The sequence below is a fragment of the Lepidochelys olivacea genome, assembly GCF_965140295.1.
Source record: "Lepidochelys olivacea isolate rLepOli2 genome assembly, chromosome: 6".
Taxonomy (NCBI): Eukaryota; Metazoa; Chordata; order Testudines; family Cheloniidae; genus Lepidochelys; species Lepidochelys olivacea.
Window position 1 is genome coordinate 6,605,479 of NC_140416.1, and position 16,063 is coordinate 6,621,541.

Below are 16,063 nucleotides of genomic sequence, written 5' to 3' on the forward strand. Positions count from 1 at the left end.
CCTTTTTAACTCCCGTTAAAAGCAGTCAGCAGAATCTTATGGCTAATAAGGGCAGGGTGAAGGGCAGTGGCTTCAGCAGATGTTAGTGAGCATGCTCTGTTTGTGTGAGCCTGCTGAGTGCACCCTAAATAGCATATTCCTACAGAGAGCAGTTTCCTACACTACACCGGCTGTGCTCGGCATCCTGCGGGCCCTTGATGCGTTTTATTTTGGACCATTTGTTGTGGCCAGCGGGGGCGGAAGGCCTGGCCCAATGGGCGGGAGGACAGGGGCACACAGCCAGGGCGCCAGCACCGAGGTCAAAACAGGGCATCTGTATGGGGCAGCTGCCCTCCCCATGGCGCTGGGCAGAGACACAGGTGTGAGCTCCTGTAACACACATGGTGCAGCCCTCCTGAAAGACACACACACCACACAATTAGGAAGGCCAAAAAAGAATGTGAAGAACAGTTAGCAAAGACTCAAAAAGTAATAGCAATTTTTTTTTAAGTCCATCAGAAGCAGGAAGCCGGCTAAACAACCCGTGGGGCCACTGGACGATCGAGGTGCAAAAGGAGCACTCAAGGACGATAAGGCCATAGCGGAGAAACTAAATTAATTCTTTGCATCGGTCTTCACGGCTGAGGATGTGAGGGAGATTCCCAAACCTGAGCCATTCTCTTTAGGTGACAGATCTGAGGAACGGTCCCAGATTGAGGTATCACTAGAGGAGGTTTTGGAACAAATTGATAAATTGAACAGTAACAAGTCACCAGGACCAGATGGAATTCACCCAAGAGCTCTGAAGGAACTCAAATGTGAAATTGCAGAACTACTAACTGTGGTATGTAACCTATCATTTAAATCAGCTTCTGTACCAAATGACTGGAAGATAGCTAATGTGACGCTAATTTTTAAAAAGGGCTCCAGAGATGCTCCCAGCAATTACAGGCCTGTAAGCCTGCCTTCAGTACCAGGCAAACTGGTTGAAACTATAAGAAAGAACAATATTGTCAGACATATCGATGAACATAATTTGTTGAGGAAGAGTCAACATGGTTTTAGTAAAGGGAAATTGTGCCTCACCAATCTACTAGAATCTTTGAGGGGGTCAACAAGCTTTTGCTGCCAAATTCTTCCAGCCCTACCAGCGGCATTAGCTTTGTCGGCAGGACAGCGCTCCTGCCGACAAAGCCGCGTTCACACTGCCACTTGCGTCGGGCAAAACTTTTGTCTTTCGTGGGGGGGGGGGGCTTTTTTAAGTACCCGTGAAAGACAAACGTTTTGTTGACAACTTCGCAGTGTAGACATACCGTTACTGAGAGACTGACAAGCTGCACAGCCTGGCCTGAGCCCTGTTGTCCCCACTGATCCTTACTCCTCTCCAAGAGCCAGGAAAGAACCCAGGAATCGGGGCTCCCAAGCCCCCGCCCTAGCCAGCTCCCTACGGCCCCACGCACAGCCCAGGGGCGGGGACCGAGCTGCCCCCTTACGGGCTCCTGCCACTGGGGCTCCAGGTGCCGCCAGCGCCCCCGGCGGCCGGACTCGGGACCCAGGCGTCCGGGGGGGGCTGATCCAGAAAGTCCCTGCGCTGGGGCCTCCCCCGGCTGCTGGAGCTGGCGGCGCAGGCGCGGGCGGGGAGCGCGGCAGGGTTGGAGCGGGGCGGGGCCTTCCCGGACACCTGGGTCCCAGCCCGGCCCCTGCGCAGGGCGGGTCCCGGCTGCAGCCCCAGGCGGGCCAGTCGGTTTCGGGGAGGGACCAGCTGCGGGGCGGGAAGTCGCTGCCCGGGCGGAGGAAGCGGCCGGGGCCGGAGCCGAGCCCGGCGATGGCTGCAGCGGGGCCGGCGCAGGTAGGACGCGGGGCGGGGACTCCCCGGCCGGGCACTGGCTGGTCCCGGCTGGGGCCGAGGGGGGCCGGGACCGGGTCCCTCCCGCGCTAGTGACCCCGGGGCTGGGGGCTGCCGCAGCCGGAGCGCTGGGGCCGGGGGTCAGGGGCTGCAGCAGGCGGAGCGCTGGGGCCGGGGAGCGGCTTTGGGGCCCCAGGAGCCGCCCACAAAGCCGGGCGGACATGCGGAGCCAGGCGCGACCCCTTTACCCCGAGTCCCCGGGGGGCTGTGCGGGGGGGTCTCCCTGGGTCACAGCTGCTGGGCTGGGGGTTCCCCGGGAGCCGCTGCCCTCGAACCCGCGTCCCCTGCGGAGAGCCCGGGCTGGGGCTGGCGCGGAGGGTGCTGAGTGTGTAACGCTTGTGCCAGCAGCTGCGGGTGGCGTTTGAGGAGGTGGCTCTGTATTTCACCCGGGAGGAATGGGAGCTCTTATCCCGGCCAGAGAAGCAGCTGTACCGGGACCAGATGCTGAGGAATTACCGGGCCCTCGTTTCCTTGGGTAAGGACCGATTTATCTCTACTCATAGCTGTGAAACGTTTGGGTTCCCTTGATGCCTCAGCTGCCATGTGCCACCCCGTGGTCGGGTGTTGGCAAATGTCGGCCCCTTTCAGGTCGGCTTCCTGTTGAAGCAGAAATCAGGACTATCGAGCAGTGGTGTCCAATAAAAATTCCATGCTAGCCACGCTGCGAGCCACACTTGTGGTTTTGAATTTTTCTTCTTAGCCACATTATAAAAAAGCCACTTGCATTAGCCACAATTCAGTAGCCTATTAGGCACATGTGGCTAGTGGCGAACGTATTGGACTCCGCTGCTATAGAGCCTGGGGCTAATCTTAGGGCTTGGCTACACTTCCAAGTTAGAGTGCATTAAAGCAGCCCCGGGCGCCCTAACTCCCGACCCGTCCACACTGGCAAGGCTCTTACAGCACCTGGACTCTGCAGCCGGAGCGCTCCTGGTAATCCACCTCCACGAGAAGCACAATGCTTGCTGCGCCTCGGCTGAGACGCCCGGGCGTCAGTGTGGACAACATGTTGCATTACTGTGCTGTGATCAGCCTCTGGAAACGTCCCATAATCCCCTTAAGTCAAGTGGCCACTCTTCCCATTGTTGTGACCTTGGCTGTAGGAATGCGGATGTGCCCTTTCAAAGCTCCATTTCTGACAGCTGGCTGCTTAGCTGCTCCGGGACAAAGCAACCATTGCTGTGGAATGCTGCTTGCTGTGAGTGTGTGAGATGGGGTGGGGGGTGGGGTCTGCTGCTGTCTGAACTTACAAGACAGCATGCTGACACACTCTCTGCCCCCCAAAAACCAACTCTCTCTCCCCCCACTTACCCACAACACAGTCCTTGTCACACTCCACCCACCCACCCACCCACCCCATTTGAAAAGCACGTTGCACCTCTTGAACGCTGGGCTAGCTACCACAATGCACTGCTCTTTGTGGCGTTGCAAGAGCTACTAATGTGGCCACGCCAGTGCGCTTGACTCTGACAGTGTGAACACACTGCAGCTCTTTCCCTACTGCGCTCTCCGAGGGCTGGTTTAACTCCCAGCGCTCTACATCTGCAAGTGTAGCCAAGCCCTCAGTGTAACTTGCATTACGTACCTCAGTCCTGGCACAGCCATGGTAGCAAACAGTCACGTGAACGACAACCTCTTCCAGGAATCCCGGCCAGACACCGATGGCAGCAACTCTGCCTCAGGAACTGACTCTAGCTAGAAAAATAAGGCAGGGAGAAAACACATCTGCTGCTTGCAGCAGCTCCCAACCTCCCTGAAAAGAACACGCATCATACATTTAACAACTGTATAGTAGAACAACGCTTGCAACCTAAGCAAAAGAACTGATAGATTTGTAGAATGGCGCCACCTGGTGACACCTGCCATGGCACATGTTGTGGCTTATGCCTTAATGATGTACTGCCAAGTGTTGAATTCGAGCTGTAAGAGGGCAAAGGACTAAACTTCCCTTCTTCCAAAGTCTTCCCCACCATAAATTTTTAAGGAGACAGTTGGGTAAGTGAGAGAGGGTAGTTGGGGACTTTGTATCCACCCTGTCTCTTAATGAGTGTTAATGGGGTGTTCAATGATATTTCAACTCGTTAAATATGATATTTCAACTCGTTCAACTCGTTGTCCTATGGAACTTACTGCCACAAGATAGCGTGGAGGCCAAGATGTTAGCAGGATGAGAACTTTTTGTGGAACATCTGGAGTTCCCCTAGTAAGGATTTAAAACTGGGCCCCCCACTGCAAATTGAGATGGGTCATAGACGTTGCACTTCAGAGTATGAACTAAACTTGCCTGGTGGGAGATGAGAAGAAATCTCTAAGGAAGGCTTATTTCTTTATTCTCCTGCTTGGGATCTCTTGCGCTTTCCTCGGAAGCAGCATCCAAGGTCAGTGTCCCATCATGCCAGGTGCTTGGCAGACACACCCTGATCGAGATGGGGCCCTGTTGTGCGGGGCTGCACCAATATATAAATGATTCCCTGCCCCCAAAATTTTATTAATAAAATTGATTCTTTCCCCTCCAAACAGGCTATTCAGGTTCCACACCGGATTTAATCCACCGGATCGAGCTAGGGGAGGCAGAGCTCTGGATCCAGGATGCCGAGGACTCCAGGGAAACCTCAGGGCCTGAGAGCCCCTCCTCAGGTGAGTCATAATAATCCAGTCCCTTCTGATTTATACAGCTGCTAGTGGCAGGCTCCTTAATGTAGAAGGCAAAGGCAGAGCGAGCTCCACTGTCTGGGAGCTGAAGGGGACAAATGGAGGCTGGGAATTAGGGGTCAGTGTTTATCTGGGAGGGGAAGGGACCATTGGGAGAGCTCCCCTCATGGCAGCTTGGATTCTCCATCACTGGGAGTCTGTCAGTGGAGATGGGGTGTCTTTCTCAAAGCCCTGCTGTAACTCAGCCAGGAGTTACTGGGCCAGAGGCAGGAATCACTGCGGGGGAGATTCTCTGCCCTGGGTTAGGCAGGAAGCCAGGCTGGATGGGTACAATGAGTCTGTCTGGCCTTGATATCTTGAATCATAGAAACGTAGGACTTGATGGGACCTCAGTAGGTCATCTAGTCCAGTCCCCTGCACTGAGGCAAAGCTAAGTATTATCTAGATCATCCCTGACAGGTGTCTGCCTCACTTGTTCTTAAAAACCTCTAATGATGGAGATTTCACAACCTGCTTAGATAATTTGTTCCAGTGCTTAACTACCCGTAGAGTCTGGAAGTTTTTCTTAATGTCTAACCTAAATCTGTCTTGCTGCAATTTAAGCCCATTGCTCCTTGTCCTGGCCTCAGTGGATAGGGAGAACAATTTCTCACCCTCCTCTTTGTAACAGCCTTTTACGTACTTGAGGACTGTTATCAGCTCTCCCCTTCTTCTGCCCCCCCGCCAGTCTTCTCTTCTTCAGACTAAACAAACCCAATTTTTTCAATCTTTCCTCATGGGTCATGTCTTCTAGACATTTAATCATTCTTGTTACTCTCCTCTGACCCTCTCCAGTTTGTCTATATCCTTTCTGAAGTGTGGTGTCCAGAACTGGACACAGTACTCCAGCTGAGGCTTTACCAGTGCTGAGTAGAGTGGAAGAATTACTTCTCGCATCTTGCATGCAACACTCCTGCTAATACATCCCAGAATATTTGCTTTTTCCCCCTCCCCCAAAAAACGATTCCATGGTTGACTCATATGTAGTCTGTGATCCACTATAACCCCAGATGGTTTTCTGCAGTACTGTTTCCTAGGCAGTCATTTCTCATTCTGTATTTGTGTAACTGATTATTCCTACATAAGTGTAGTACTTTGTGTATGATCTTATTGTATTTTATCCTATTTAATTCTGACCTTTTCTCCAGTTTGTCAGGATCATTTTGAATTCTAATTCTGTCCTCCAAAGGGCTTGCACACCTCCCAGCTTTGAATCATCCATAAACTTTGAGTGTACTCTCTATGCCATTGTCCAAATCATTTATGAAGATATGGAATAGAACTAGAGCCAGGACAGATCCCTGTGGGATCCCGTTCAATATAGCCTTGCAGTTCATTTATGAACCATAATAACTACTCTCTGAGTGTGGTTTTCCAACTAGTTGCACGCACAGCTTATAGTAGGTTTGCCTAGGCTATATTTCTCTAGTTTGTTTATGAGAAGACCGTATCAAAAGCATTACAAAAGTCGAGCTGTGACATGTCCTGCTTCCACCCTGTCCACAAGGCTTGTTACCTGTCAAAGAAGGATATTAGGTTAGTTTCACATAATTTGTTCTTGACAAATCCATGTTGACTGTTACTTATTACTTTTATTTCCTTCTAGGGGCTTACAAATAGAACGTTTGATTACTTGCTCCCTTATCTTTCCAGGTGAAGTTAAGCTGACTGGTTTATAATTCCCTGGGTAGTCCTTATTTCCCTTTCTATAGATGGTACTATATTTACCTTTTTCCAGTCCTCTGTTTTCTCTACCATCCTCCAGGAGTTCTCAGAGATAATCGCTAATGGCTCGGAGATCTCTTCATCCAGATCCTTAAATATTCTAGGATGTATTTCATCAGGCGCTGCTGAGTTGAAGGCATCTATCTTGTCTAAGAAATTCATAACTATTTCTTTTCCTATTTTAGGCTCAGATCCTACCCCGTTGACACTAATGTTCACTATGTTAGTCGACCGATCACTGCTAACTTTTTTGGTGAAAACTGAATCAAAGGAGGCATTTAACAGTTTGGCAATTGCTGCGTTTTCTCTTATTGTCTTTCCCTCCATTTAGTAATGGGCCTAGCCTGTCCTTGATCTTCCTCTTGCTTCCCATGTATTTGTAAAATGCTTTCTTGTTCCCTTTTATATACTTAGCTAGTTTAATTTGTTTTTAGCCCTGGCCTTTCTAATTTTGTCCCTACATATTGGTTCAGTTCTAGAAGTGGGTCATTACAGCTCCACCATGCCTCAGATTCCTCACCTGTGTAATGGAGAGGGCATTGGGACTGTGAGGCTAAAATTCGTCTGTGTGTGTCAGCGGATCTGGCACGGGGGGGGTGGGGAGAAAAGCACCTGGGTAGAAATACAAGCCTGCCGGTCCATAGACCACATCACCTTCTTCTAGGCTTCCCACACCTCAGAAAATCATACCAAGGGAAGGGTTGTCCTAGAGATTTTTGAGATGAGTTTCATGCCTCTGACCCTCCTCTCTCAAGTTATGAATGCTGGTGTCCTATGGCCCTGGGCACGTGGGTCCAAATATAGCTCAGAGAAGGGCAAAAACCTGCTCGCAGCCTAGGAGAGCATCCCAGAGTCACTGGCCCTCGGCAGAGAAGGTACTGTCCTCTCCAGGTTCCCACCCCCTCTCTGCCAGTTCATTGCGCACATAACCTCTCAGACTGGAGAAACCTTCTCCAGCGAATAAGGAGAAAGCTGGGAATGGCTCGAGGCAGAGCAGGATCAGTCATGTACGATGAGTGTGAGGGGACGCCACATGGAGGATGCAATTTGTAGAGCAGGTCTCAGGCACTTGTAGAGCTTCACTGTAATGTGCTAAAACTGCCCCGGGTTCCAGGCAGCTTCTGCAGGGGAAGCTGATGTGTTTGGGGGCCAGACGAAATCGTCCTACAGGCTATGGTGTGGAGTACCCTGGTGTATGGGCAGGGTGTGAGGGAGAGGAGGTGGCATGGCCTTTGTCACATCCCCACTAGTCCTGCTCTCTCAGGCGTGGTCTACATTGGGGGTGGGGATCGATCTAAGATACGCAACTTCAGCTACGAGAATAGCGTAGCTGAAGTTGACATATCTTAGATGAACTTAGAATCACTTACTTCGCATCCTCGCAGTGCGGGATCGACGGCCACTGCTCCCCCATCGACTCTGCTTCCGCCTCTTGCAGTGGTGGAGTTCCGGAGTCGACGCCAGAGCGATTGGGGATCCATTTATCGCATCTACACTAGACGAGATAAATCGATCCCCAATAGATGGATCACTACCCGCCAATCCTGCGGGTAGTGTAGACGTGGCCTCAGTGGCATGAAATCGTTGTCACTTCCATTGCTTCAGTGTCCATGCTTAGCACAGCCCTCAGCCCTAACGTGTCTGTGACTGTCTGTAGATCAAAGGCCACTCTCACTTTCCAGCACAGCATTGTCACTGATTGGGTTGTAAAACAATACAAACATGTTTTTCAGGTTACATCACACACCCTGAGTGACAGGTTACATCCCTTCAACCCCAAACCCCACCCTCTTGAGGATTTTAGTTTAGTTTTCATAGAATCATAGAATATCAGGGTTGGAAGGGACCCCAGAAGGTCATCTAGTCCAACCCCCTGCTCAAAGCAGGACCAATTCCCAGTTAAATCATCCCAGCCAGGGCTTTGTCAAGCCTGACCTTAAAAACCTCTAAGGAAGGAGATTCTACCACCTCCCTAGGTAACGCATTCCAGTGTTTCACCACCCTCTTAGTGAAAAAGTTTTTCCTAATATCCAATCTAAACCTCCCCCACTGCAACTTGAGACCATTACTCCTCGTTCTGTCATCTGCTACCATTGAGAACAGTCTAGAGCCATCCTCTTTGGAACCCCCTTTCAGGTAGTTGAAAGCAGCTATCAAATCCCCCCTCATTCTTCTCTTCTGCAGGCTAAACAATCCCAGCTCCCTCAGCCTCTCCTCATAACTCATGTGTTCCAGTCCCCTAATTATTTTTGTTGCCCTTCGCTGGACTCTCTCCAATTTATCCACATCCTTCTTGAAGTGTGGGGCCCAAAACTGGACACAGTACTCCAGATGAGGCCTCACCAATGTCGAATAGAGGGAATCATAGAATATCAGGGTTGGAAGGGACCCCAGAAGGTCATCTAGTCCAACCCCCTGCTCAAAGCAGGACCAATTCCCAGTTAAATAATCCCAGCCAGGGCTTTGTCAAGCCTGACCTTAAAAACCTCTAAGGAAGGAGATTCTACCACCTCCCTAGGTAACGCATTCCAGTGTTTCACCACCCTCTTAGTGAAAAAGTTTTTCCTAATATCCAATCTAAACCTCCCCCACTGCAACTTGAGACCATTACTCCTCGTTCTGTCATCTGCTACCATTGAGAACAGTCTAGAGCCATCCTCTTTGGAACCCCCTTTCAGGTAGTTGAAAGCAGCTATCAAATCCCCCCTCATTCTTCTCTTCTGCAGGCTAAACAATCCCAGCTCCCTCAGCCTCTCCTCATAACTCATGTGTTCCAGTCCCCTAATTATTTTTGTTGCCCTTCGCTGGACTCTCTCCAATTTATCCACATCCTTCTTGAAGTGTGGGGCCCAAAACTGGACACAGTACTCCAGATGAGGCCTCACCAATGTCGAATAGAGGGGAACGATCACGTCCCTCGATCTGCTTGCTATGCCCCTACTTATACATCCCAAAATGCCATTGGCCTTCTTGGCAACAAGGGCACACTGCTGACTCATATCCAGCTTCTCGTCCACTGTCACCCCTAGGTCCTTTTCCGCATAACTGCTGCCTAGCCATTCGGTCCCTAGTCTGTAGCTGTGCATTGGGTTCTTCCGTCCTAAGTGCAGGACCCTGCACTTATCCTTATTGAACCTCATCAGATTCCTTTGGGCCCAATCTTCCAATTGGTCTAGGTCCTTCTGTATCCTATCCCTCCCCTCCAGCGTATCTACCACTCCTCCCAGTTTAGTATCATCCGCAAATTTGCTGAGAGTGCAATCCACACCATCCTCCAGATCATTTATGAAGATATTGAATAAAACCGGCCCCAGGACCGACCCTTGGGGCACTCCACTTGATACCGGCTGCCAACTAGACATGGAGCCATTGATCACTACCCGTTGAGCCCGACAATCTAGCCAGCTTTCTACCCACCTTATAGTGCATTCATCCAGCCCATACTTCCTTAACTTGCTGACAAGAATACTATGGGAGACCGTGTCAAAAGCTTTGCTAAAGTCAAGAAACAATACATCCACTGCTTTCCCTTCATCCACTGAACCAGTAATCTCATCATAAAAGGCGATTAGATTAGTCAGGCATGACCTTCCCTTGGTGAATCCATGCTGGCTGTTCCTGATCACTTTCCTCTCATGCAAGTGCTTCAGGATTGATTCTTTGAGGACCTGCTCCATGATTTTTCCAGGGACTGAGGTGAGGCTGACTGGCCTGTAGTTCCCAGGATCTTCCTTCTTCCCTTTTTTAAAGATTGGCACTACATTAGCCTTTTTCCAGTCATCCGGGACTTCCCCGGTTCGCCACGAGTTTTCAAAGATAATGGCCAGTGGCTCTGCAATCACAGCCGCCAATTCCTTCAGCACTCTCGGATGCAACTCGTCCGGCCCCATGGACTTGTGCACGTCCAGCTTTTCTAAATAGTCCCTAACCGCCTCTATCTCCACAGAGGGCTGGCCATCTCTTCCGCATTTTGTGATGCCCAGCGCAGCAGTCTGAGAGCTGACCTTGTTAGTGAAAACAGAGGCAAAAAAAGCATTGAGTACATTAGCTTTTTCCACATCCTCTGTCACTAGGTTGCCTCCCTCATTCAGTAAGGGGCCCACACATTCCTTGGCTTTCTTCTTGTTGCCAACATACCTGAAGAAACCCTTCTTGTTACTCTTGACATCTCTGGCTAGCTGCAGCTCCAGGTGCGATTTGGCCCTCCTGATAACATTCCTACATGCCCGAGCAATATTTTTATACTCTTCCCTGGTCATATGTCCAACCTTCCACTTCTTGTAAGCTTCTTTTTTATGTTTAAGATCCGCTAGGATTTCACCATTAAGCCAAGCTGGTCGCCTGCCATATTTATTATTCTTTCGACTCATCGGGATGGTTTGTCCCTGTAACCTCAACAGGGATTCCTTGAAATACAGCCAGCTCTCCTGGACTCCTTTCCCCTTCAAGTTAGTCCCCCAGGGGATCCTGGCCATCCGTTCCCTGAGGGAGTCGAAGTCTGCTTTCCTGAAGTCCAGGGTCCTTATCCTGCTGCTTACCTTTCTTCCCTGCGTCAGGATCCTGAACTCAACCAACTCATGGTCACTGCCTCCCAGATTCCCATCCACTTTTGCTTCCCCCACTAATTCTACCCGGTTTGTGAGCAGCAGGTCAAGAAAAGCGCCCCCCCTAGTTGGCTCCTCTAGCACTTGCGGCAGGAAATTGTCCCCTACGCTTTCCAAAAACTTCCTGGATTGTCTATGCACCGCTGTATTGCTCTCCCAGCAGATATCAGGAAAATTAAAGTCAACCATGAGAATCAGGGCATGCGATCTAGTAGCTTCCGTGAGCTGCCGGAAGAAAGCCTCATCCACCTCATCCCCCTGGTCCGGTGGTCTATAGCAGACTCCCACCACTACATCACTCTTGTTGCACACACTTCTAAACTTAATCCAGAGACACTCAGGTTTTTCTGCAGTTTCGTACCGGAGCTCTGAGCAGTCATACTGCTCCCTTACATACAGTGCTACTCCCCCACCTTTTCTGCCCTGCCTGTCCTTCCTGAACAGTTTATAACCATCCATGACAGTACTCCAGTCATGTGAGTTATCCCACCAAGTCTCTGTTGTTCCGATCACGTCATAGTTCCTTGACATCACCAGGACCTCCAGTTCTCCCTGCTTGTTTCCAAGGCTTTGTGCATTTGTATATAAGCACTTGAGATAACCTGTTGATCGCCCCTCATTCCCAGTTTGAGGCAGGAGCCCTCCCCTCACAGACATTCCTGCCTGTGCTTCCTCCCGGTATCCCGCTTTCCCACTTACCTCAGGGCTTTGGTCTCCTTCCCCCGGTGAACCTAGTTTAAAGCCCTCCTCACTAGGTTAGCCAGCCTGCTGGCAAAGATGCTCTTCCCTCTCTTCGTAAGATGGAGCCCGTCTCTGCCCAGCACTCCTCCTTCATGGAACACCATCCCATGGTCAAAGAAACCAAAGCCTTCTCTCCGACACCACCTGCGTAGCCATTCGTTGACTTCCACGATTCGACGCTCCCTACCTAGGCCTTTTCCTTCCACGGGGAGGATGGACGAGAACACCACTTGCGCCTCCAACTCCTTTATCCTTCTTCCTAGAGCCACATAGTCCGCAGTGATCCGCTCAAGGTCATTCTTGGCAGTATCATTGGTGCCCACGTGGAGAAGCAGGAAGGGGTAGCGATCCGAGGGCTTGATGAGTCTCGGCAGTCTCTCCGTCACATCGCGAATCTTAGCCCCTGGCAAGCAGCAGACTTCTCGGTTTTCCCGGTCAGGGCGGCAGATAGATGACTCAGTCCCCCGGAGGAGAGAGTCCCCGACCACCACCACCCGCCTTCTCCTCTTGGGAGTGGTGGTCGTGGAACCCCCAACCTCAGGACAGCGCATCTCATGCCTTCCAACCAGCGGAGTCTCCTTCTGCTTTCTCGCCCCAGACATATCATCTGGTCCACTCTCCGCAACGATGCCTGTGGAGAGAACATGAAAGCGGTTAGTTACCTGTGTCTGCGTTGCTGGAACCCGGACATTCCGCTTACCTCTTCTGGAGGTCACATGTTGCCAAGCTTCTTCACTGGCCTCTTGGCTCCTCTGTGCAACCTGCTCTAAATCTGTAGAGCTTTGTGCCCCTAGAAGCCTATCCTGAGTTTTGTCCAGGAAATCCTCAGTTTCCCGTATGCAACGCAGGGTTGTTATCTGTTGCTCCAGACCTTCAATCTTCTCTTCCAATATGGAGACCAGCTTGCACTTTGTACAGACAAAGTCGCTTCTGTCCTGTGGAAGAAAGACAAACATGGCACATCCAGTGCAGGTCACAACAGCTGAACCCCCGCCCCCTTCCATATCACCTTCCTACTACGAGCTTCCTCAGAGCAGTTTGCAAGACGTAAGCCTCACTCCAGGCGAACTCCCAGGCAAACTCCTACTGTGAGCTGCTCTGCTGTCCCCGCTGCTCAGCTGGTTCTCCGCCGCTCAGCTGGTTCGCGAAGCTCTGGCTATTTTTAAACAGCCAGGCTTCCCTGTCACAAACAAACAGTTTAGTTTTGCACAAAGAATGAAACATCAAGCGGAGGCTAAATGACTTCTTTAAAAGGAATTCCTTGAAAAGGACTCACTCCCCCACAGGAATAAGCTACGTTGTTCTCAGCAGCTTTAAACCAGTCTCGGTACGTCCACATGAGGAAATTGTAGCCCCTCAACTAATTTCAAACCAATGTAGTTAAAACAGCACAAAAACTGGCAAACAGGCCTCATGCTATATAAGAGGAGAAAGTGAAGAACCAGCACCAGGTAAATAAACACCTCTGGTTAAAATAAAAACAAAATAAGTTTGAAAACAAAACCAGGGCCCCATTGTGCCAGGCGCTGCCTGTATCCTGGGCAGGCTACAATTTAAGCATAAAATGAGACCCAAGAGGTGCATGGTACACGTGGGAGCAGGTGCTAGGTGCTGCACAAACAATGTAGGGTAGAACCACCGTGACTAAGGTTGAAGATTTGTCGTGGAATTTTGTATTAAAAATTATGGAGCAGTTAAAGTAAACTTAGTAAAATCACAGGTCACTACATTTACTGTGACTGCTCCAGGATTTTTAATAAAACCTGCCCTGCCCAGAGGGCACTAGCCTCCCAAAAAGCACCCTCCCCCTCAGCACTGCAACCCTGACCACAGCCTGGTGCAGAGGGGTTGGTGTGGGCTAGAGAAGATCTGGGTGGCAAGGCCATTCACTGAAGTTTGCCCCCCCCCCCCAACCATCATGAATGTGAGTGGGGGCAAATCTGAGTGGCACTGTAACCCCGCGGGCCAGGTCTCAATGCCTAGTGCAAGGCGTTGGGTCTATCCCTGTGGGACAGGAGCCATCATTGCAGGGTAAGGCACCCATCCAAAAAACAGTCATGGACAAATGGAGAAATCGCTCTATCCGTGACATTTTCTATCCTTGACAAACTTGTAGCCTTAACCGTGAGCTAACACTGGGATTGCCTCTGCTCTCTCCAACAGGGCATGGGATCCCGGGCGGAACGAGGAAATGGTCTGAGTGTGGGGAGAGTGCGGCAGGAAAGCAGGATTCCACATCCCACAGAGGGATCCATGCACAGGACACAGTCCATCGCCAGGGTAAACTCAGTCAGAGACCAGACCTGGCTACGCACCAGAGACTCCCCGTGGGCCAGCGTCGCCATCGCTGCATCGACTGCGGCAAGAGGTTCAGAAAACCCTCCGGACTCATCCAGCACCAGTGCGCACACACCAGGGAGAGGCCGTACCGCTGCTCTGACTGCGGCAAGGCCTTTGCAGAGAGCTCAAAGCTGAAAATACACCAGCGCACGCACACCGGGGAGCGGCCATACCACTGCGCTGACTGTGGCAAGAGCTTTACACAAATCGCACACCTGAGAACACACCAGCGCACGCACACCGGGGAGCGGCCGTACCGCTGCACCGACTGCGACAAGGGGTTCAACAGTGCCAATATGCTGACCCTCCACCGGCGAACGCACACAGGGAAGAGGCCATACCACTGTGCCGACTGCAGCAAGAGCTTTGCAGAGAGCTCAAAGCTGAGAATACACCAGCGCACGCACACCGGGGAACGGCCGTACCACTGCACTGACTGTGGCAAGGACTTTGCACAGATCGCAAACCTGAGAACCCATCAGCGCACGCACACTGGGGAGCGGCCGTACCACTGCACTGACTGTGGCAAGGGCTTTGCACAGATGGCACACCTGAGAACCCATCAGCGCACACACACCAGGGAGCGGCCGTACTACTGCTCTGACTGCGGCAAGGCCTTTGCAGAGAGCTCAAAGCTGAAAATACACCAGCGCACGCACACCGGGGAGCGGCCGTATTGCTGTGCTGACTGTGGCAAGGGGTTTACACAGATCGCACATCTGAGAACCCATCAGCGCACGCACACACCGGGAAGCGGCCGTACGCCTGTGCTTACTGCAGCAAGGACTTTGCACACAACTCAAACCTCAGACTACACCAGCACATGCACACAGGGGAGTGGCCATACAGCTGCCCCAGCCCTGAGCCCCGTTCCACCCTCTGAATCCCTCATCCCTGGCCGCAGAGCCCACACTCATTTTTAGAATAGAATAGAATCATAGAATAGAATATCAGGGTTGGAAGGCACCTCAGGAGGTCGTCTAGTCCAGCTCCCTGCGCAAAGCAGGACCAATCCCCAATTTTTGCCCCAGATCCCTAAATGGCCCCGTCATAAATATCAAGGGAAGGGTAAACACCTTTAAAATCTCGCCTGGCCAGAGGAAAAACCCTTTCATCAAAAAAAGGGTTAAGAAGCTAGGATAACCTCGCTGGCACCTGACCAAAATGACCAGTGAGGAGACAAAATACTGTCAAAAGCGGGGGGGAGGGAGAAACAAAGCCTCTCTCTCTGTCTGTGTGATGCTTTTGCCAGGGACAGAACAGGAATGGAGTCTTAGAACTTAGTAAGTAATCTAGCTAGATATGCGTTAGATTCTGTTTTCTTTAAATGGCTGAGAAAATAAGTTGTGCTGAATGGAATGGATATTCCTGTTTTTTATCTCTTTTTGTAACTTAAGGTTTTGCCTAGAGGGATTCTCTGTTTTGAATCTAATTACCCTGTAAGGTATTTACCATCCTGATTTTACAGAGGTGATTCTTTTACTTCTATTAAAATTCTTCTTTTAAGAATCTCATTGCTTTTTCATTGTTCTTAAGATCCAAGGGTTTGGGTGTGTGTTCGCCTATGCAAATTGGTGACGATTTTTATCAAACCTTCCCCAGGAAAGGGGGTGTAGGGCTTGGGGCGATTTTGGGGGGAAAGACGTTTCCAAACGGGCTCTTTCCCAGTTATATATCCATTAGACGTTTGGTGGTGGCGGCGATAAAGTACAAGGGCAAAAGGTAAAATAGTTTGTACCATGGGGGAAGTTTTAACCTAAGTTGGTAAAAGTAAGCTTGGGAGGTTTTCATGCAGGTCCCCACATCTGTACCCTAGAGTTCAGAGTGGGGAGGGAACCTTGACATGGTGGCAGAGCGGTGGGATTAACTTGAAATCATTTAAGATCAATTTGAGATTCTTTTGAACCAGAAGCACAGATTTGAAAAGAAATTTTTTTTTCTTTGGGCTGCTGAAAAGCAGGTTTTAAGCTGAAAGCAGTTAGGTTTTTTTCCTGCTTTGGGGACAGAGCAGAGACAAAAGGGAATTGTCTTTGGTGAGCTGGAGTTTCCCTACCTAAAGGCAGGGTAGTTAACCTCC

The 16,063-nt window shown here is 50.7% G+C and overlaps 1 protein-coding gene across 1 annotated transcript; it reads left to right on the plus strand.

Moving 5' to 3' along the window:
• Positions 1-337: 337 nt before the first annotated feature.
• LOC311522716 (uncharacterized protein) lies at positions 338-15,448 on the plus strand (the record flags this gene model as incomplete). The annotated part of the gene is made up of 5 exons (XM_084632203.1): positions 338-359; positions 1,497-1,828; positions 2,234-2,360; positions 4,406-4,522; positions 13,810-15,448. The coding sequence occupies 5 exons, from the start codon at positions 338-340 to the stop codon at positions 14,907-14,909; spliced, it is 1,698 nt and encodes a 565-aa protein (XP_084488329.1). The 3' UTR covers positions 14,910-15,448.
• Positions 15,449-16,063: the final 615 nt, after the last annotated feature.